This window comes from Ailuropoda melanoleuca, chromosome 11, assembly GCF_002007445.2.
Source record: "Ailuropoda melanoleuca isolate Jingjing chromosome 11, ASM200744v2, whole genome shotgun sequence".
In the NCBI taxonomy this organism is placed as follows: domain Eukaryota; kingdom Metazoa; phylum Chordata; class Mammalia; order Carnivora; family Ursidae; genus Ailuropoda; species Ailuropoda melanoleuca.
The window spans coordinates 10725120-10746354 of NC_048228.1; the positions used below are offsets into that span (position 1 = coordinate 10725120).

The 21235-nt window shown below is 54.8% G+C and overlaps 1 protein-coding gene across 4 annotated transcripts in view; it reads left to right on the forward strand.

Moving 5' to 3' along the window:
• The window catches only part of LOC100484271 (kazrin), a 472216-nt gene that overhangs the window by 329320 nt on the left and 121661 nt on the right, over positions 1–21235 (forward strand). For all 4 annotated transcript variants that reach the window (XM_034671239.1, XM_011227699.3, XM_034671241.1 and 1 more), the window contains exon 2: positions 15930–16121. In XM_034671239.1, coding sequence (XP_034527130.1) covers positions 15930–16121 — 192 coding nt within the window. The remainder of the gene's footprint in view (positions 1–15929; positions 16122–21235) is intronic.

Genomic DNA, 21235 nt, shown 5'->3' on the forward strand with positions numbered 1-21235 from the left:
GGGGGGGCGGTGGGAATGGGGAGAGGGTGGCGACCTAAGGCCTTCCTTGCCCTGGGCTTGTGCCCTGGGCTGGCTTCAGCTCAGTGGGCCCCTGATCACGGCTCAGGGCCGTGCCAGGTGCTGGGATCCCTAAGGCATGGCTCCTGCCAGGAGGTGCTCCGGGAAGACCTGGAGGGTGGCGGTCTGTACAAGATTTCCTTGTTGGCAGGGTCCTTTGTGTTTCTCCAAGGAAAGCAGCCTGGGGGTTGGTCACCATTGGTGAAAATCCTGCCTCGTCTCTTTGTTTTCCTCCTCCTTTAAAGAGGTGCTGGGATGTGGTCACGTGTTGTGCCGGCCTGGGTACGGGCCATGCGTGTGTGTGGGAGCACGTGTGCGAGGGGGGGTGGGGGGTGGGGGTGGAGAGCCGTGGGGTTTTTTCAATTTACATTTTTCGAATAGTTTTCTCCTCTGCGCTCCCAAGAGGCAGCACACAGGGTGGAATCAGCATTTGACCTTTGCGAAATGTTGGTGGAGTGGGCCAGACAGACGGGGGGAATGTTTGGTGGCAAGTTGGCGGCAGCTCAAAGCCGGGGTTCGAGTTACATCTCTCTTTTTTTTTTTTTTAAGTTCATAAACAAGAAAGTGAGGGTGGTGGGTGGTAAAAGAGAGGGGGCTTCCTGCGCCAGGGCCTTACAGATTAGGGTCACGTGGGCCACTCAGCTCGCAGCTCTGGAGACCTGTCAGCAGAGAATGTTCTGGCAGGGGGTTCGGGTCATGAGTTTCCAGGAGAAGCCCCTAGGGATCCAGGACCAGGCTGCCAGGCAGGGGCTGGTCTCAGAACCAGAAGGCAGCGGCTCCCAGAAGGGGGAGGGAGGGAAAGAACCGGCAGGAATGTTGCATTTGGCCCGCGCCGAGCACTGTGCATTTGCGTGTAGTCCCCCGTCACTCATTCATCCTCACAGCGCTCGATAAGACAGGTGCTGCTGTCACCCCATTTTACAGATGAGGGAACTGAGGCACAGGGAAGCGCTTGCGGGGCTGGGACTCAAACCCAGACTGCCTCACCCCTGCGATGTGTCTGGCCACTTCGACTACACTGCCTGTCAGCTGAGGTGCTCAGCAAGTTTTTGTCAGAACTGAAAGGAGATGCGCAGGTTCTGTGCTGGCCCGAGTTCTCCTGTGGAGGGAGAAGTTCTGTTCACAGACATGGCAGTAACGCATGAGGGACCCGAGGTTGCCCTCCCCCTAAAAGGCACCACATTTTTCCGCCTTAATTGTATGTTTGGTTCATAGCCCATACTGCCGAAACCCCCCAAGTGAAGTAGGGATGTTTTTCTAATCAGTTTTGGCCATTTTTAGTCCTGATGGTTGTAGCCTGATGGGAGGAGGGACATGGTTGTGGGGGCCCCTGTTGGTCCCCCTACTTTGAAGTTTAGGAATCCATTTCCACAAAGGCCTCGGAGACAGGATGGACCACTCTGGGATTGTGGGTACCCTCAGCCCTTTAAACAGATAGAGGGGTTGGGAAGCAGGCTAGAAGGACAGGAGTGCATAGAGTAGCCCAGAGAGGCAAGGTTGCACCCGGGAGGGAGTCGGGAGTCTGCACAGGTAGGGAGGGAGGAGGGGGCTAGGGGAAGGTCTGAAGGAGGTGGGGAGCTGGGCCCAGGCCTCATGCACCCCAGACTCCCTGGGTGAATGGGCTGAGGCGAGGAGCTCTTCCTTAGGCCTTGGGTTGACTGCCCTTCATAAGGACAGTAAAACCCACCATTGTCATTTTCGCAGGAGGTTAGGATGGAAAACATAACAGAAGCGAGAGCACTTTGAAGGAAAAGTTAAAAGCGGTGTATTCAGCTCAGCACCGTCAGGCCAAAGCACGGCCTTCTTTGTGTGAAAACGCCATCTTGCTCTGGGCCAGGCAGAAGGCCTCCATCCGGCCTCACTAGCTAGTGTGCATTGCGTTTGAGTTATGTGTGTCAGAATTTGGGATTGGGGGGCCCTGTGGCACATCGAAGACTAGAATACTGGGAAGACATGTTGCAGGGAGAAGCCAGGTGACGCGGTGACAATGGCCCACCACTTCTAGGTGTGGGCCCTGGGACAGGTCCTTGCTGCTTCAGTGTCCTCCTCTGTAAAGCAGGCATCCTGCCGCTCGCTGAGGTTGCTGGGACGTTGCACCGGACCTGTGCCCGGCACGGAGAGCGACCCCAGTCCCCGGAACGCTGAGCCCAGTGCCTGGCCTTCCAGCGGCAGGTTGCCGAAGTCCAGCCACACTGGAGACCGAGGGTAGGGCCTCCTGTGAACCAGCCCCCTGTGGTGTAGGCCTGCTCTTTCTCAGTCCAAGGTAATTTTTCAATTAACTCGATTGGCTGGAAACCGGGGTGCCCTTGGAGTGTGGGAAAATGTCCCAGGCCGGAAGGGCCCTCCCCTCTGCCCCCAAGCTTGCTCGGGGCTTGGCTTCCAGAGGGAGGATCCAATTTCACATTAGGACACCAGGATGTGATCCCAGTGCCCCTCTGAAAAATCCCAGATGGCGCCTTCTAGAAGCCCCAGCGGGCTCCACACTGGCGGCCGGCCTGCCCGCCCTCCCCTCCCCACCCCTGGCGGGCTCCTCGACCGGGGCTCCAGTGTGAGAGCAGCGAACGGTGCTCGTTACTGACTTTATTGCTAAACAATTTAGAAAGGCAGCCCTCCCAGTTTTCATAAGTGAAACATTTAAAGTATGCAACGCATATTTTATTTCTTCCTGGAGCAGCTGCTCAGTTGGGCTGGAGAATAATCAGGAGCCGTTCTGCGGTGCTGCCCTGCTGTACTCATAGGTTCCACGGCCTCCAGCCCCTCCCACTAAGCGATGGGCGGGGGGACGCGAGCGGCTGGAGCCCCAAGATGCCCTGTTCCTTTCCCACACCCTCCACGGGGCCAGCCATCCTCTTATGACGGCATCAGAGCGGACTGCCTGTGTGTGCGGAGGGCTTGCGCGGTGCTGGGCCCCTTCTTGGAGCTTTTTATCTCTTACTCATAGAACGGCACACCATACTTTTATTTATCTGTCCCCATATGAGAACAGAGAAGTGACCTGCAGGTCAAACAGCTACGAAAGGACAGAGCCGGGATTTGATCCAGCAGCTGGTCCCAGGACTGCCACTCTTAACTGTCTGGGCCACCCACCCTTTTGTGGGTGAGGAAGTTGGGGGACATAGAGGTCCTGTCATACATCGCAGGAAACACCCATCTTAGTTCGCCTGCTGAAGCCACCTTCGAGATGGGAAGACCTCCAGGTTTACCCTCTGTTTAGGCCACAGTCTGGACTTGGTTTAAAATCTTCTGAAAGCCCGGATCTGTTTGCAACGCAGATCTGAAAATGCAGGGATTTCAGACCCTCCACCCTTGTGCGGTGGCGACGTTTAGGAGAGCTATCGGCTGGGCCCTGGTCGCCCACTTCTCTCCTCCGCATAATTGTTTACATCTGTGGGGGCCTTCGGCATGCCTTCCGCATTTCGGTGCGTTTAACCCCTGAGTGGATGTCTGAGACTGGCTGAGCACACTGTTCCAGCCAAAGCATGTTTCCAGTTTGGTTTCCAGGTCATAGTAGCCAGTGGCCTAGTGGTCAAGGTTGTGAATTCCAGACACCTTCCTCTGGGCCTCAGTTTGTGTATAAAATGGGCATAGAGGATGCTTTCCCCCCCCCTCCAGTCTTAGGAAGGGAGCTCTCCCACTAGGAACTAGACCTGGGAGAACCCGCTCCCCGACCANGCATAGAAATGCTTTCCCCCCCCCCTCCAGTCTTAGGAAGGGAGCTCTCCCACTAGGAACTAGACCTGGGAGAACCCGCTCCCCGACCAGTAGGACGGGCAGCTTCTGTCTACCCTGTACATTCTGGTAATGGGTGGAGAAGGAAACTGAGAGGCAGGTGTTTTGCTGCTGACTCAGACTCAGGGACGGGAAAGAAAGCCAGAGCTGAGTTGTCCCTGCAGCAGCAGCAAGGCCTCAGTCAAGTTGGTTCCTCCCAATTTGCAGTGAGCTCTGTGCTCACCGCATAGATGGGCTGTGTCCTGAGTTGGTGGGTGTAACCCATACCACACCCTCTCCTTTACGTTTTGGTCATTTTTTTCCCCCTGGAGATAGTGAAGAGGGAGGAGAGATGAGACGCGAGAGTCCCACAGGGTGAGGGGGAGAGGGAGAAAGGCCATGCCAGCCCTGCGGTTGCTGTCCTCTTCTGGATGTATTCCTTTAGGAGGCAGGCCTTGAGGAGGGATGAAGCTTGTTTCAAGAGCCAAGAATGGGGGACCCAGACATTTTTACCAAAGTTCGAAGTGAGGCATAATTCCTTCTCTGTGCCCATTTGTCAGCCACTTTGTTCTGGCAGTTAGCTCAAGAAATATGCACAGCGTGGCATTTGGGCTGGGAGCCTAGTCCCATAGTTAAGAACAGGAGCTTTGCAGTCATTCGGACTTCTGAGTTGAGAACCTGAACCAGCTCTGTGACCTTGAACAAGCCAGTTCACCTGTCCTGGCCTCTGTCTCTGCCAGTGTGAAATGAGGAGGATGCTAGCACGGCTCCCACGGGCTTGGCAAGAGAATTTGGTGGGCCAGGCACATAGTCAGCACCCGGACGGGAGCGGGAACCCTCGGGCGAAGGAAGGAGACCCAGTGGCTGCGGGGTTGGTGCTCACGGACCCCTCCAGGTGGGATAGAAGGAGAAAGGCTGATTTGGGCAGGAAAAGTCTGGACATGGCCTTGAGGCAGAACTTGAAAATGTGTGCCTTCCTGGGTTCAAGCCAGAGGGACTGTTCACTGCAAAGGTAAGCTAGACTTGAAGTTCCCATGGGGGTAGGTGCTCACTGGTTTTGTGCAGGTGAATTCCAGTATCCATCCTGCCCATCCAGTTCCTGAAAGGAAGCAGATGGCCTTTAGGTTTGTGGGGATGCTGGGTGCCCAGAAAACCATCTCTCACAAAAGCAGTTTACCAGAATTCTTATCCAGTTAGATGAGATAGAAAACACAACTCAAACTGGCTTAAAAATGTATTTGCTCATGTCCAGGGGAAATCCTGGCTTCAGATGTGGCGTGGTCCAGGACACGGATGTCATCTGAATCCAGTCTTTATCTTGTTGGCACCCCCCCCCACCCCCAGGCCAGACAGCTGCCGGCATCTTCAGGCTCTATCCTCAGGCTTATCATTGAGGAAGGATGGTAGGCCAGACACTGACTGTGATTGGACTGGCTCGGGTCATGTGCCCCTTTCCTGAGCCAATCACAGTGGCCGGCACGATTCAGTTCTCTGATTGGCCAGACTGGGTCACATTTTCAGCTCTGAACCACAGGCCTTAAGACTGACTCTCCAAAGGGAAATGGAAATGCTGTGTCAAAAAGATGCGGAGGGAGAGGGGGGCGTAGATGTTAGCGGAATGGAAATGTCTGCAGCCCAATCCAGGAGGGGATCACGAGGAACCTGGAAAAGGCAGGATGAGCCCGCATTCCAGAGGAAGTGGTAGCTGTGGCTCAGCTTGACGAGTGTGCTAAGATGCCTCCTTGCATCAAAGGTTATCCTTTGGTCAGCCCACCAGAGCCAGTGGCCAAGCCCTGGGGAGAGGCCGGCCCTCTCTTCTCCCGCCCCTCCTGCCCAGCAAGCAGATAGCAGCAGGCTGCTGGAGGCCACCAAGGAGACCTGGACGGGCTTTGGGACTGAGCAGTCGCTGCTGCCACTGCCCGTCAGGGACTGTGGCCACCCAGGTGGCAGGAGAATGCCTGCCTCTCCCACTCCTAGCCAGATGGTGTATGGGGAGGCTCACATCCCTCCTGGAGCTAGAATAACTTGCTGAATGATTTTTGCAGGTCCCGGAGGCCCATGGGGTTCCTCCTGGCTGTCAGTGCTCCGACAGCATCAAGCCACAGGCTGAGAAAGGCTTTCTGGGCTTGCAGTGCAATGGACACAGGAGGCGAGGACCTCACATGGCGTATTATAGGGATCAGGCCCAGCCGCCCTCAGGGAGCATGTTCTGCAGCGCCAGTGCTCGTGCTGAGTTCCTCCTGAGAACGAGGCAACTGTGTGCCAGAGGGTTGTGACCCCTCCACTTCCCCGGGCTGTCCCTGCCTCTGACCATGTGACTGTCCCATCTTGAGCCTGTGACCTGGTCTCCATCGCTGGTGCCTGGCACACAATCATTGCGGAGTCAGTGCTTGGGGAGAGGTGACAGGCGGCTGCAGACCCCGTGTCCCTGGAAAGAGTCAGATTTCTGGGATAGGGAGCGCTCCCATGGGAACTGTAGCCCGTGGGCCGCAAGGCCACACAGGAAGATTAGCTTGGCAGTCGGGCGAGGAGAGTGTGGCTAAAATGTGTGTTTCTGGGCCAGCAGCTGCCCTGAACAGCCTCTACGGGACAGATTAAACAGTACCTAAAGGAGGAAACAATTACTGTGAAATCTGAGAAAAAGACAAGGCTGTGTCACCTGGGTGCCTGCCGTGCCCCCTCCCCACACCTGGAGTAGGGATTGCCAGGTGGCTGTCTCAGGCCCGGGCGCGGCCTGGGGAGTAATGCTGTTGAGAAGTGTGTGGCAGGGCGATATTTGAGAATCTCATCGTATTTGGCGAGCGCAGTCTTGCATCCCGGTCACCCCCAAGACTTTACATGTCAGGATCATATGACAAAGGCCCAGAGAACACGGAAGTCTCCAGCAAACCGTAGTCCCAGCTCTTGCCTGCCTACCGCTGGGCCTGTTTCTGGCCTAGAGGGTCCGTCTCCATGAGCAAGAGGGACGGGGGAGGGGGGGCAGGGGAGTCTGCAGGGTGAACGGGGAGAGAAGTCTTACAAGAGGGCTATCTACAGTGCCTACTGCAGGGACCAGGCAGGAAGGGAGCCTGGGCTCGGCTGAAGGAGCCAACCAAGCAGAGGGAAATGCTGCCAAGGCTCCCTTCACCAGTCCCAGAGGCCCAGGGTGGCCCTCAGAGGCACACCCCTGAGGCTGCCCTTCCCAGGCAACTGCCCTTCCAAGATTTCTCTTTCCAGAGGCAAACCTTTATGTTCAAGACCAACCAGACGGTTTCCCTGTGGCAGTCCGGTCGTTTACAGAGCGTTAAGGACCCTTTGGGGTTGGTTCTGCAACCAAGGGGTGCATTGCTGCTTCTGCCACCACCACTGGCTGCCCTGGGCTGTCCGAATCGAGGGCTCCCAGCCCCACTCGGAAGTTGGATCGGCTTCACCCAGAGGCTGAGGGTCTGCGATCTTGGCCCTTTCAGGATGGGGACAGGATGCAAACAGTGGTCACTACCCAGGAGGACTGGAGGGCCAGGTGCACAACTGTGAAACACCAGGCTCGTGCCTTCCTTGGGGGGCAACTTGCAGCCTATGCCCGCAGAAGAAGGGGTGTAATACAACTCAGTGGCCACAGGCGAAGGCTCTGCAGCCAGGCCACCTGGGCTCAACTGCATGTTCTTTGTTCTCTCTGTGCCTCAGTTTCTGTAAAATGGGTATACCCCCCAGGGTGGTTGTGAGGATTGAGAATTAGTGTGTGTGAAGACTTAGAACCTTTCTGGCATGCATGAGCGGCTCAGAAAGGCATCTGTTCTCACGGTGATAGTGATGATGAGGGAATTCCAGAAGACAGGGAAGACAGCCCTGCAGCTGGACACACCCCTTCCTTGCCGTGCGCTTCCCCCAGCAGAAAGGCAGGAGCACAGAGGAGGTGCGATTAGACCGTTGGTGAAGATCCCCCATCCCCACCACCCTGGGCGGTGGGCTCTGCCTTTTCAGGATTCCCCTCTGCCACTGCCCTGGGCTTCTTTGGATGCATTCATGCATTTGGTCCTGTTACTCTTCAGCCTTGGAGCCCGAGAGCCCCCGTCTCTCCGTGATTTGCCCATAGGAATCATTATAGTTGTCTTCATGTTTTAATCGTCTAAGGGCAGTCCTACTGCTAATTTTTAGAATAAGCCCCACCCTAAGAGTAGCAGCCCCAGGCCCAGCAGGGACTAAGCATTCCCAACCTGACAGGCGCTGCTGGGCCACTCCAGGGCACGTGGCTTCAGAGCCCACCGGCCTGGGCCTGACCCCACGCACCCCCATGTCTCCCATCCTCAAGCGGGGACACCATAGCCCTGCGCAGGGTGCTGTGAGGAACCAGGGCGATACAGCCTGTAATCCAGCATGTGGCATCCAGCACACAAGCAGGTGCTCAGAAGACGGCAGTGCCGTCAGCCACTGTGTCTGTGAGCAAGGGTGTCTGGACCAGAAGGGAACTGTGGGGTGCTCAGCACACCGTGTGTCATCTTGAAGTGACCTCCCTTGGCCAGGGGCAGTATGGGAGCATTCTCCTGGCATTTGACTTCTCCCATGGAATGTGTTTAGCTCTAGTGAGGGCCCTGGCGTTCCCTGGGACACAGGCCTCACATCAGGGAATAGAGGTCAGCCACAGAGCCTTCCAGATCGGCAGGGTTTGGACCTCTGCTCCCCTTCACTGAGGTCTGCTGGACCACATGGGACTGGGGGGCTCTCTCTCCGGGTTTGGGGGCAAGGACTATAAAAATGAGTTTTTAGTGGAAAATCTAAAATACGTTACTGCTATATTTGGATTTTTTTTTTCTTGAGGTGTAATTTGCATCCAGTGAAAGGTACAGGTGTTCAGTGAATAGTTTGAGTTTGGCGAGTTTTGGCAGGTGTGTGCTTGGCTGCTTATCTAGGTGTCCACCCAGGGGCCACCAGGGACGGCCCCTTTTAGGCTGGACTCACTTCACACAGCCCAGCCTCCGCCCAGATCCCCTGCCCTCTTCTGCCTTCCCTACCCCCCCAGACCGGGGACTCGGCCTTCTCTGCTGTCTAGCCCCCTCTGCCAGGATGGGGGGCCCGCAGGTCAGGCCTCAGCGGTTATCCAGGCCAAGGCCTGCCTTTGGGACCTCAGAGAAGTTTACCCTCTTCTGTAAGAATGATCATGACAAGCTACATATGACCCCCATTTAGAATCTTCCAGAATGTTTCCACTTAGATGATTGTTTAATGTTTACCACAGGCCTGGGAGACTGGTCTTGGCTCCATTTTCAGATAAGCTCAGAAGTCACTTATTCAAAGGTCAAAAAGCTAGGAAGCAGGGGAGCCAGGGCTGAGCCCAGGCTGGGTGACCTCTGACCTGCCCGTCTTACCTCTTCCTCGGCACTGCACTCAGCACCTTTCTTCCAAGAGCCCTGCACCGGGCTAGGTGCTGGATGTCAGGTGTGAGCAGAGCAGAGCCCCTGCTCTTATGGAAACGGACAGGCCAGCTCCGTGTCCACGTCTTTCTCCAGCGGCTGCATGGGGACGGGTCCCCCTGGTGCAGGACCAGAAGCACCATGCACGGAGTGTCTGGGTCACTGTCACCCGACTCCACCGTGGGAAGTAAGAACAAGCTCATACCCTGCTGGGGGCACATTTGTCTCCACCGCCATCCACCGAGGCGAGTCTGCTTGGGCCTTGGCTCCCGCGCTGTCACCCACAGACTTTGTCACCCTGTCCTGCAAGGTAAGACAGTGTAGGAGTTACAGCAGTGTGGGTGCTGGAGCTGGACCACCCGGTTCAAACCCTGGCTCTGCTCTCGACTCTGCGTGACCCTAGCCAGATCACCTAACTCCTGGGCCTCAACATCCCCATCTGTAAAATGGGAAGGTGATGATAGGACCTACTTCGCCAGGTGCTGTGACGAATAAACTAGTTAAGCCATGTTAAATACAACAGAGCCTGGAGCACAAGGAGCGTTAGGAAAGGAATAATCGCTGCCGTGATGCACAGTAATTATAATGCTATTTTTATTTAGACCTTTGACTCGGGAGGGCTGGGCTTGTAAATGTGCAGCTCACCAGGAGACCTTGCTGGTGCTTGGTCCCCTGTAGCCTAGTTCAGGCAGTTCTGGGGTATGCCCTCCAGTCACAGAAAAAAACTTCCTTCCCTCCTTCCTCTCCTGCCCCTGACCTTGTGAGCTCACAAAAATTAAGCCTGGAAGAGGCTTGTCACAACTGAGGCTCTTCCCCAGGGCCAGGAGCCACCACCTCCCTTCTGTGCTGTGTTATTTCTCCACATCCCCTCCCCCCCCCGATGCCGCAGCTGAGGAGTACTTAGCAGCTGCCTGAGCTCAGACTCAGCCCGTAGCGTGGGCACAGTGGTTTGGTTTGGTGATGTGGTGATTCAGCAGGGAAGTCAGAGGCTCTCCTGCCCCAGGCAGCCCTGCCCAGCTGGTGCTGCTGTAGGTCTCGATGCAGAGGCAGGGCTGAGCTGTGCTGTCCGGGCCCCATGGTCGTTCTTCCCTCTTGGAGCGTTTTGGTCCTGTGCACATTGCCTCCTTGTTACAAGGTAGCTGCTGCAGCTCCAGCCACAAGTCCACTCTCCAGGCAAGAAGGCAGAGAAAGGGCAAAGCCCTTTTTTCTTATAGGACAGGCCACCTCAGGGGCTTTCTCCAACATCTTGCTCACCAGAACCGGGTCACCTGGACAACCCTAGCTGCAAGGGAGGCTGAGAAGTGTTTGCTTTTGCAAACAAAAGGAGGTGTGCTAGACAGAGAAGGGCAGGGTCTGCCCTGGCTCCCTTTGCCACCTTTGAGTGGGTATACCCCCTCCCAGGGTAGCACCCTGGTAACGACAGCTTCCCCTGGGTCAGGAGAGCCACTGTCTCCGGGCAGTGCTTACTTCCGGCTTCCTTGGCCCAGAGAGCTCTGTTGAGTCTGTGGCATTTCCGGCACCAGCCCTTTTTAACCACTACCCAAGTCCCTGCCCTGAGGTCCGAGGGCCATGGGGTTGCCCAGCGTTGGCAGAAGGGTACACAGTTATCTTCCCTTTTTTCCGCCCTTGGGCAAGGGCCAGGATGGTTTCTCCAGAAATGGTGGCTTCTTGCTCAGCAGCTCTCCTGCGACTGGCCAAAGGCTCCTTCTGTCGGGGTGTCTGTGGGCCTGTGCTGGACCAGGCACTTAATAAATTCCACTTTCCCCCTTTTCTTTCTGTGTCTTGTGCCCTGCAGGCCACCACTGAGCAGGAGAACTCTATGCATGGTGGGAGTGGTCTCTATGCAGTGTCCAACACTGGCCACTGGCTATCCACAGGTACTTGAAATGTGACCAGTGTAACTGAGGAACTGAGTTGTTCATTTTAATTAATTTACACTTACTTTGCTGCCTGTGACTAGCCTCATCCTTCCTGAGCAGCATGGCAGCTGTAGACCAGAGTAGGGACCCTGTTCCCGCCCAGGGAAGAAATGCACAATCAGTAATAGTCCTCCAGATTCATGAAGAGTTGGAAGGCCCAGAGAGGAACACCGACTTGCCCAAGGTCACACAGCAGTTCCCCCAAGGCACAAGCCCAGATCTTCCAACTCCAGCTTCTTCACTGAGCAACATGGCCAGTCTGCTCTGCACAGAGTGGAAAGGGAGTTGTGGGTCCAGTGGCCCACACACACGATGCTCACTGCCGAGCATGTGTAAGTGTATTACACGTCTGTCTCCTTTATTCCCTTCACCCCCATATTATAGGTGCGGCATCTGAGGCCCAGAGAGAGGAAGTGCCCGCCCGCCCATAAATGGGCTCGGTCTTGTGAGTCTGTCTGTGATTGCCATTCCAGGGTTGTGCCGAGTCTCTGTCTCTGGAAGGATCTGGGGTGTGCGAGATCTGGGTTTAGACACCCATCCAGGGCAGGTGCAGTTAGTAAGCTCCGACAAGCCTCTCTCTTTCCATAAAGTTGTTTTTCCAGCCTGGTCTCCTATGACTTGGCTCCTGCAGGTGCCGCACCTCCATCACGCCCTCCTGCTGCTTGGGTTCTGAGGTGAGGGGCGGGGCCTAGGTGTCAGGTACACCTGTTAGAAAGGTGAGCACGGGAAGAATCCGCCTTCGCTACTGTTAGTCAAGGACGGGGCCACCCGACCCCATCTTGCACTCTGCTCTCATCTAATTGCAGGGGTGCAGAGAAGGCTGGGCCAGACTGTTCTTTGCCTTTACCACCTCCCTCCTCTGAGGTGCTCTGGCAAAGCCCTTTCTCGTGACTGTCCCATATCATTGTGCCAGAATCCCCGTGGGATGGGAGTAGTGTTGCTGGATAAAACACAGCATGCCCAGTGACATTTGAATGTCAGAGAAGCAATGAATAAATTTTAGGTTATGTCCCATGTAATATCTAGGGCATGCTTATCCAAAAGAATATTCGTTTATCTGAAATTCAAATTTAACTATGCATCTGGGGGGAGGGGCTTTGCGGGGGAGGGGCTTTGCGCTTTTTTTTTTTCCTCCTCCCTAACTCTGGCAACCCTCAACAGGTGGCATGATCCCCGTGTAGCATATGTGATACCTGAGCCCCAGAGAGATGATGGGGCTCGCTCACGGTCACAGCTGGGCCCTGGCCAGGACAGGATTCGAAGCCGGGCGTCTTGAAATTCTCTGCCATCTGCATAGACATCGTAGACAACCTTACTGGCTCCTTCAGGGCGGTCTAAGGAAGCCCAGAAGTCACATCCCTAAACAAACAAATACAACCCAACTTGTCTCCAGCTGTGTGATAATGAAAATATAAATGAGGATACGTTAGCAATCACTCATACCTTATTGTGAAGTACACTTTGGTGACAGTTGAGTGGGGACTGACCCTGGGAGAACTGATGAAAGAGAGCGGATCAGTCTATTCTGGCTCCTAACAAAAATGCAATAGACTGAGCAGCTCGTGAACAACAGATATGTGTTCCTCGAAATTCTGGAGGCCGGACGTCCAAGATCCAGAGTCTGGTGAGGACCCTCTTCCTGGTGTGTAGACAGCTGTCTTTTCGCTGTGTCTTCACGTGATAGAAGGGACAAGGAAGCTCTCTGGGGTCTCTCTTACCAGGGCGCAAATCCCACTCATGAGGGCTCCACCTTTATGACCTCATCACCTCCCAAAGGCTGCACCTGCAAATACCATCCCAGATTAGGGTTCACCGTGAATTCTGGGGAGACACGAACATCCAGTCTATGGCAGGGAGCAAGAATGACAATTCCAGAGTCTTCAGTACTGCTAGAAGATGGCCAGGCAGGGCTGGGGTCGTAGAGAGGTGGCGAGGGTTAAGACCTTATAATATCTGACCCTGGCATACCTCTCCGGGCTTCCTCCTGCTCTTTCTCACCTCGTACTCATTCACTCCCTCCACTCATTGATCCAGGGGCCTCTGGCTTCCAGCCTCCTAGCCTTTGCCCCTGCTCTTTCATCTGCTTACCACCCCCTACATCTTCTAAGGCCTATTTCAAATATCCTTCTGCCCCCAAGCCCATGCAGTGCTCTCTCTGTGTTATGCTTACTTGTTTGTGCTGCTTCTGCTCACTGGAGACTTCTTGAGGCCAAGGGTGCTGCTCCCTCGTCCTTTCTGAACACCCTACACTGGGCTGCAGTGCCGGCAGCCTGCACATGTTTGACTGGAGTGAGGGAGCGAGCAGCCACAGTCAGCCTCCTGCTTTCCAGTTTTGCTGAGAGTCGGGCAGTTCCCAGCCTGTACTTGAGCCCCTCAACGTGAGAGCAGCCAGGCACCCCCTTGCGTGGCCTGCCTTCCCAGAGTGCAGCTTTGGGGTCCTTCGGCCCATGTTCATGGTGGGATCTGGGAATGTGCCAGCTTGAGGACGGGACCTGTCTGCAACACTCACCCAAGGGTCCCCAGTGCCTGGTGGGGTGTCTGCCACGGGAAAAATGCCCATAAGTTCTTGTTGGCTGGAGAGATGGGTGGAGGGAGTCGGCTCAGCTGTCCGTGTGTCATCACACACTGTTCAGGGCACCTCAGACCCCACAGCAAGAGGGACAGGACGGTGTGACCGGGCCTGCCTGCAGGGAGGTGTGCCCGCTGGACGTGTGGACACGGTACAGGTGGGCTTCCCACCACATAAGGGTTTTGCTCAGGTTGTCAGGTGGGGGCTGCTTCAGGTCTCTTGAGGGGGTGGCAGTGGGGCTGTGAGGAGGGGAGGAAGCCGTCCCGGCGGGCTGGAGGCAGGATGCATCTACGCCTTCGGGGCTGGAAGGAGGTCCGAGAGGGCCGGCGGCGAGGCTGCTGCCTGGCGGTTCTGGGACGGCGGCCCCGGGAGGGTTTTCAGCAGGGAGTGAGCTACTGAGCTTGGCATTTCAAGGGGGTCCTCAGGCTTCTGTGGGGAGACTGGAGGTGGGCGAAGGAGGCTCCGGGAGGGCAGGGACACCTCCCCTCGCATCCATGACAGCTGAACCCGGGAGGCCTCAGAGAAGGTGATGAGACGGGGGCAAGGGACGAGTCAAAGTCAAAACTGCCTTTTTGCAAGGCCTGTGGCGCTGGAGGGACTGCAAGTCCTTGAGGCCTTAGCTCTGCTTCGCCTCGGCCTGCCCGGCGCCCTGGACTCTGCCTTGCCGCCTTGACGAGTGCAGGGCGGAGTGCTTCAGAGGGGAGGGCGTCCCGGGAGACAGCGGCCTCGCCACTGAGCACTCCTGTGCACCTTGAGGACCTCCTGGACCAGGCCTGTCTGACAGGGGGCTGCTTCCTAAGTCTCGTCGGAGCCGCACAGTCCGATGAGGGTTAGACCCGTTTGGGGGCATCTGAGGCTCAAAGGGTAAGGGACTTGCTCACGGCCACATGCCTGGTCAGCGAGGGAACTAAACCAGACAGCCGGTGTCTCTAAGGCTGTGGCACAGCCGTGACCCCCAAGGGAGGGACTGCACCCCAGCTCCCGTGACAGGATGAGACCCAGTGGGGAGAGAAGGCCTCTCTGAGGAGGTGGCGTGGGCTGAAGGGCCCAGCGAGGAAGCAGCCACAGGAAGAACAAGGAAAGGGTGTTCGAGGTGGAGGGCACAGCAAAGGCAAAGGCCCTGAAGCCGAAAAGAGCTTGGCATGTTGTGAAGAGAGAGACCAGTGTGGCGGGAGGGAGAGCAATGCGTGAGTTTAGCGATGAAGCGGAGGCCATGTTGTCGAGGGCCTGCTTCAGAGAGTAACTTCGACTCTCCTCTAACCAATGAGGTGAGCGTCCCGACCACGAGTCTGCTCTGTAAGCGCTGTGGCAGAGGTCTGTCTGGCCTAATGAGGCTGCTTGACCCCCACCTCTAGCACCTTCCGCAGCTCGGTGTCTCTTGTGGCTCAGGTGACCAGACCTGGCTCAGGTGTGTGTGTGTGTGTGTTTTTTTTTAAGATTTTATTTATTTATTTGACAGAGAGACAGCCAGCGAGAGAGGGAACACAAGCAGGGGGAGTGGGAGAGGAAGAAGCAGGCTCCCAGCGGAGGAGCCCGATGTGGCTCGATCCCAGGACTCTGGGATCACGCCCTGAGCCGAAGGCAGACGCTTAACGACTGAGCCACCCAGGCGCCCCCTGGCTCAGGTGTGTCAGTCGGTCTGCAGGACTGAGCTGGCCTACAGATTCCTGGGCGATGGCGCACCTTCTCGGTACCTTCTCAAGGCCCCCAGACCCAGAGGGAGGCCGCATCCTCCTCAGCCTCATCCCTGGACCCTCGAGAACATAGGGTCGGGTTTAAGTGGTGTGGGAACCTCTGTCCATGGCGTCACCGTCGTTACTGCTCACGTGACCCCGTTGTTCTGCGTGTTCAAGTCCTGTCTCAGTGCGGTGCTGGGTTCCTCAGGGCTCCGTGTTCCGTGACACGTGTCGAGTGTGCCTTTTGGGGACTCTTTCCTGAGTGTCAGACTGGGAGCTCAGGCTCTGGAGTTGGCCAAGTCTGGGTACAAATCCCAGGTCTGCTACCCGCTTACTATTTACGATGTAATCTCGCCGAGCCACAACTTCCTCATCTGTGAAATGGGGGTGACGGTGGTAGCCACCTCAGAAGGTTTTTGCAGGATGAAATGAGATGGTGCATCTAAAGCCCAACTCGGTGACTCTGGGAGTTTTCCTCCCAGCCCACATGTAGGAAGGGCCTCGAATGCACAGCAAACAGGACAAGCCAAAGCACCTTGGAACTGTCCCCAGAAAAAGTGAGCGAGCAGGAGCCAACGTCCCCTTCCCCTAACTGTGTGCCCTTCTCCCCTAGTGCTCCTGCGGGAAGAAGTGTCTCGGCTCCAGGAGGAAGTCCACCTTCTCCGCCAGATGAAGGAGATGTTGACGAAGGACCTGGAGGAGTCCCAGGGCGGCAAGTCCTCTGAGGTCCTCTCGGCCACCGAGCTCAGGGTCCAGCTGGCCCAGAAGGAGCAGGAGCTAGCCAGAGCCAAAGAAGCCTTGCAGGGTAAGTGACTGGTTGGTGGCAGCTTCCTCCCTTCCCTCGCCTGGGGCCCAGGCTTGGGCCACAGGGGCGCCAAGGAACCAGGGTCCTGCCTCTGCAGGGGGAGTGGCATGGACATGGGGGGTCTCCCGGTGCCTAGACCCTCAGCTGAGGCTGCCCTGTCCCTTCCTCAGTAGAATTCTGCCTCTTGCAGTGTTGGAAGCTCATATTGTTCCCGCATCCTTGTGACCAACACGTGCTTTCCATCATGGTCATGCAGGGTCGCCTCTCTCTGAGGCATGAATGGCAGGTGGGCGTCTCTGCTAAACCAGGCTGCTGGTCCCCACCGCTGGGATCCTCTCTCTCAGCGCTGTCAAGGTCCTTGAACACCTCCTGTCACAGGACAGTGTGTAGGCACTGAATTCTTTGTGGGAGGACGCATCCGTTCACCACACGCCACTCTTGTTCAGTGTAGTGGTCTCTCCGGGTAGGGCTCGGGCCCCCTCTCCTGTGGTTGGCCTGGAGGAGCTCCCCTCTGAGAACCGCAGTGTCCGGTGTCCTCTCCAAGAAGACGGGGGAGGAAGTGGTATGGGAGCCCAGGTGCTCTCATGGAGCTGGGCCACGCATAACCTCCACGTGGCCAGTGTGTCTGCCGCCAGAAACTGCTGGAGGAAATGTAGTCAGTGGGCGCACGTGTGCAGCCGGCCTTCTTTAGAGCTGGCCTGGGCCACTGGCGGCTGAACCCATCTCTCCTGGGAGCCACCTGCTGTGGGCTTTGGGAGGGATCTCGAAAGATAGTTCAAGAAAGGTTGGGGTAATCCTCTTTTAACAGTGTTTAGAAAACTCTGATACAAAACATTCTCTTGAGGCGCCCTTACTGCCTTTGATACTCCTGGGGAAAAGAAAAAGGCAATAAAACTTGGCAACCTGCTTTCCACTTACATTTCCTAGAACGATAAATACTCTGGAAACTTCATTTTGGAAGCCAAAGCAGATTTCTTACTTAGGTTGATTTCAGGCTGCTGTCAGAAAGAGACTCCAAAACAGAGCGGCTTAAAGAAGTCGTCTCTGTCTCCTGCCACCATCAGGAGGAGCATTGCATGTTGATGGGTATCGCTGCTCCCCTCGGCCTGGGGACATCCAGGGAAAGAGCCAAAACTGAGAGCCAAAGATTCCTCTTGGCAAGAGCTTGGTGGTCGGGCCGTGCTGGCCTGTGGGGAGAGCTGGGACCTGGAATTTCTCGGTGGGTGTCCTGGTCCAGCTATGAGGGGCACCCTTTCCTTTTGGGGTTTTGTTTCCAGTGGGGCCACTCAGCGGTATCTTCAGGCCGGAGCGGGTGGGTGGTACGTGCCGTGGTCCAGCCGATGCTGCGTGGTTGGGAAGTCACTGTGCCACGCACACTTTCCTCTCCGTGCAATCGCCCAGGAGTCTAGGCAGATCTGTGCAAGCTTCCCAGCTTCCAGGGGCCTCCTGACATCCCCTGCTCCCTCAGGATGGAGACTCAAGCTGCGGGAATCTCCCCGAGGAAGCACCGCCGGGCCCAGGGCTGTGCGAGCTGATGTCGTCTGGTCTCCCTAAGCTTTATGACCCTGTGGAGAGTTGGGACTGCCTCAGAAGCAGTCTCAACCACCTGTGCCAGTATTTATCCCAGGGACAGGGAAGCCTGCCTTCCCTGTCCTTACCCAGGGAAAGAATCCTCACCCCCATCCGCCCTTCTGGACCCGGAAGGGGAAGCAGAACCCCTCTAAGCTGTTTCTAGGCCCAAAGGAATGGACTGGGGCTCAGCGGAAGCTCATTGACGCCACCACTCCCCAGCTCCTGGGACGGACTGTCCACCCTCTGCAAACCTCAGCGGCCTGGTCCAAGTGATGGGACAGTGGTGGTGAATTAATTGCGGTGATGTCCGTGAGGGCAGAGAGCCGGCTGTTACGATGTGCGTCCTTCTCCCTTCGGCCCACAGGACACAGAGCTGGGCAGACATATTTTCCTAACTCCGTGCTGTAAGGGGCCTTATCTGTCACCAAAGGTCACCCAGGGACACAGAGATCTGCTGGATGGGGCAGCTCCTCTGTAAACAACAATCTCAGAATAAGGACTGTCAGTATTTATGATAGGAAACGTTATTGAGTACCTACTGTGTGCCAGCCCCAGATCTGTCACTCACCCCAGTCCTACCAGGATTAACCCCCTTACCCAGATGAAGTCACCTGAAGGAGGTTCAGGGCGGTTGAGGAACTCGGTCAAGGTTACAGAGCTAATTGCCAGCAGGGTCAGAAACTTTCTCCATCACATGAACACATCTTGTCTTCCTTCTGGGTATTCTGCCGGCATGGACAGGAGAGACGGGAGGCCACCCTAGCTCAGTAATGGGGACAGCAGACTCTGGAGCCAGAGCTGGGCTGGAATCCCTGCTCTCTCACTTACGAGCTGTGTGACCTCGGGCAAATTCCTTAACCTCTCTGAACTCTATCGTTCTCTTGCTGAGGGTAACAATAACAAAGCTGTTTCTCTTACAACTGGGGCTAATAACAGTAGCTACTTCAGAGGGCTGTCATCAGGATTAAATGAGATATAAAGTGCTTGGCCCAGTGCCTAGTACTATTAGTGTAAATACTTAGTGATTATCAGATGAGAGGGCTTGGCACACCTCCTCAGGTCTGCCTGGAGATGTTGGTCTCCTGATTCCCATTGGGGGTGGCCCAGGCCTTAGAGCCCCTCAGCCCATCCAAGCAGGGTAGCAGTGTTCCCAAAAAGCAGTGGGCACCCTCAGCCGGCCCGAGCGTCCTGCCTGTCATTCTGCAAAGTCATAAATAAGATGCTTCCTCCCAGCCACAGCACGTGGTGAGTCAACTGCAGACAGACGTGGGCAGGAGGAGGCTGGGCCGTGAAAAGGGATTTATGTGCCTGTAATGAGGAGAATGAGAATAAATGTGCAAACCAAGTAAGCGGCAGATGTTGGGTGACCTTTGTTAACAGCCGGCGTCCCTGCGGTGGGAAAACGCAAAGCCCCCGAAGATTTCCTCCCTGGCGGTTCCCTACCTACCCGCCCCTGTCTTCGGTTTGAGGTGGGATGGGACCAGAATTGTCCAGAACGGGAGAGGTTCAGGAGCCCAAGCAAACACCAGGAACATCAGCCCCGGCTTCCAGTGTCAAAGCAAAGACAAGAATCCCGTTTGGGGAGAACAGGGTATAGAAGATTCCTCTGTTTCTTTGGGGATGAGTCTGGAATGCTAGGTTTAGGAGTCCGGTCTCGTCGTGAGTTTTACGTAAAGGCAGAAGTTCGGAAGGATTGTTCAAGAAAAAAAGGTGTCATGTGTGTTTAAATGTAACGGAGTCCCTCCAGCTCTGCACGTGGTGGGGAGCTTGGAGCCCATGGGACCCCTCTGGAGAGTCTGTCGATTTCCTCAGCCCCCTCAGTTCCCCTGATCCCCCTCGAGAATCAAGGCATTACAGAAACATGATCGGGAACATTTGCTTCTGCCCTGTTTTAACAGCATGACGAGTGTGCTGAGCATTTTCTCACAATAACTGCTCTCTGAAAGCATAATTTTTAATGACTACATAATGTTCTAGCAAATGGAGGCACCCTAATTTATTTAGCCACTTTCTGATTATTGGACACTTAAGTTGTTTCCACTCTTTTCTTTTTGGTTTTGCCATTATATATCACTCCACTGAAGATCTGTGTTCGTAAATCTGTTTTATTTTTTTAAGACAGCATTTCTCCATCTGTCTGGTCTCCAGAGCACTTTACACTCTTACAAAATTGAGGACCCAAAAAGTTGTTGTTTATGTGGCTTAGTTCTGTAGGTATTTACTATTCTAGAGATTAAAGCCAAAAACCTATGTAAATCCTCAATAATTTATTTTTAAACAGCAGCAATAAACCCATTGCACATTAACATAAATATAAAAAAACTCTAATGAAAAATAAGTCTGTTTTCCCAAACAAAAAGATCTGAGTGAGGAGAGCGTTGTTTTACATTTTTGCAAAGGCTTTTCCATGTCTGACCTTACGGAAGACTGCTAAATTCTCGTATCTGCTCCTTCAGTCCGGCCACCGTGATTTGTCATTTGGGTTGAAAATCTGGCATCACACAGATAAGGAGGTGGAAAAGGGGAGGAGTGTGTTAATTGCCTTATTGGATAATTGTGGCTATTTTTCTTTGTTGGCATCCGAAAACTCACCAAATGGTAGTTTCTTAGAGATTTGCTGCAGGGTGGTATCGCACACTTTATCCCGCGAGGGTTTCGTGCTCTGTCAACAGCGGACAAAGCCGCCAGTTTCATTTGCACTCTGAGTGAGGGCTGCTGTACCACACATGAGTTCTTCAGCTCCCACCAGCGGTCACCGGAGTGTTGATGCGTCACCTGAGTGATGCTGGTATTCCCAATGATGACGTGCTTCCTGAGCGATGCTGGTCTTCCCAATGATGACATGCTTCCCGAGCCACGATCAGAACGCCGCATCTGTTCACATCACCACGCAGTGCATCAGAAAAGTCCTTGAGTCTTGAGAAGCTGTTCGAGGTCGTGGTTGCCCATCGAGTCTGCTGAAATTCTCACTCGTGCTCGAAAGCTCAGATGTTATCTTTGACAGCAAATATGGTCAGTAGTTTTCTTAGAAGTGACAGGCCGACTCACTTAGTTCATTTGTGGGCTTTGTAGTTTGCCATGTATCTTGGTTAATGCGAGCAGTCACTTGTTCTTTCAAGAACACGTGGCGTTCTGCAGACACAGTGGCTAGTTTAGCTTGCAACTCCAACAGTCACGCAGATGTGTTTCAAGATAGCCTTTGTTCTTTGATATGCGGTGAAAGAGCTTTAAATATTCTTTTTTTTTTTTAAAGACATGTACTCAGGGATCAAGCTTTAATAAAGTTAATAATTTTTATTGCTCCACCAAGGACATTCATAAGTTAAATGGTGCCCCCCCTGTTTTTTTTTTCCCCAAGACCAGTGCATGGTGTTAAGAATGTCACGTCTATTAATACCTGCTCATATGGTTTGATGCCCCTGCCATTATTTTTGCCAAGATGTTAGCATTTTCCCCAGCATTGCTTTTTTACCCAAAGTACAAATACATGGTAAAAAAGGCAAATAGCATCATAGTATCATTATGAAAATAGCTTTCCTCAT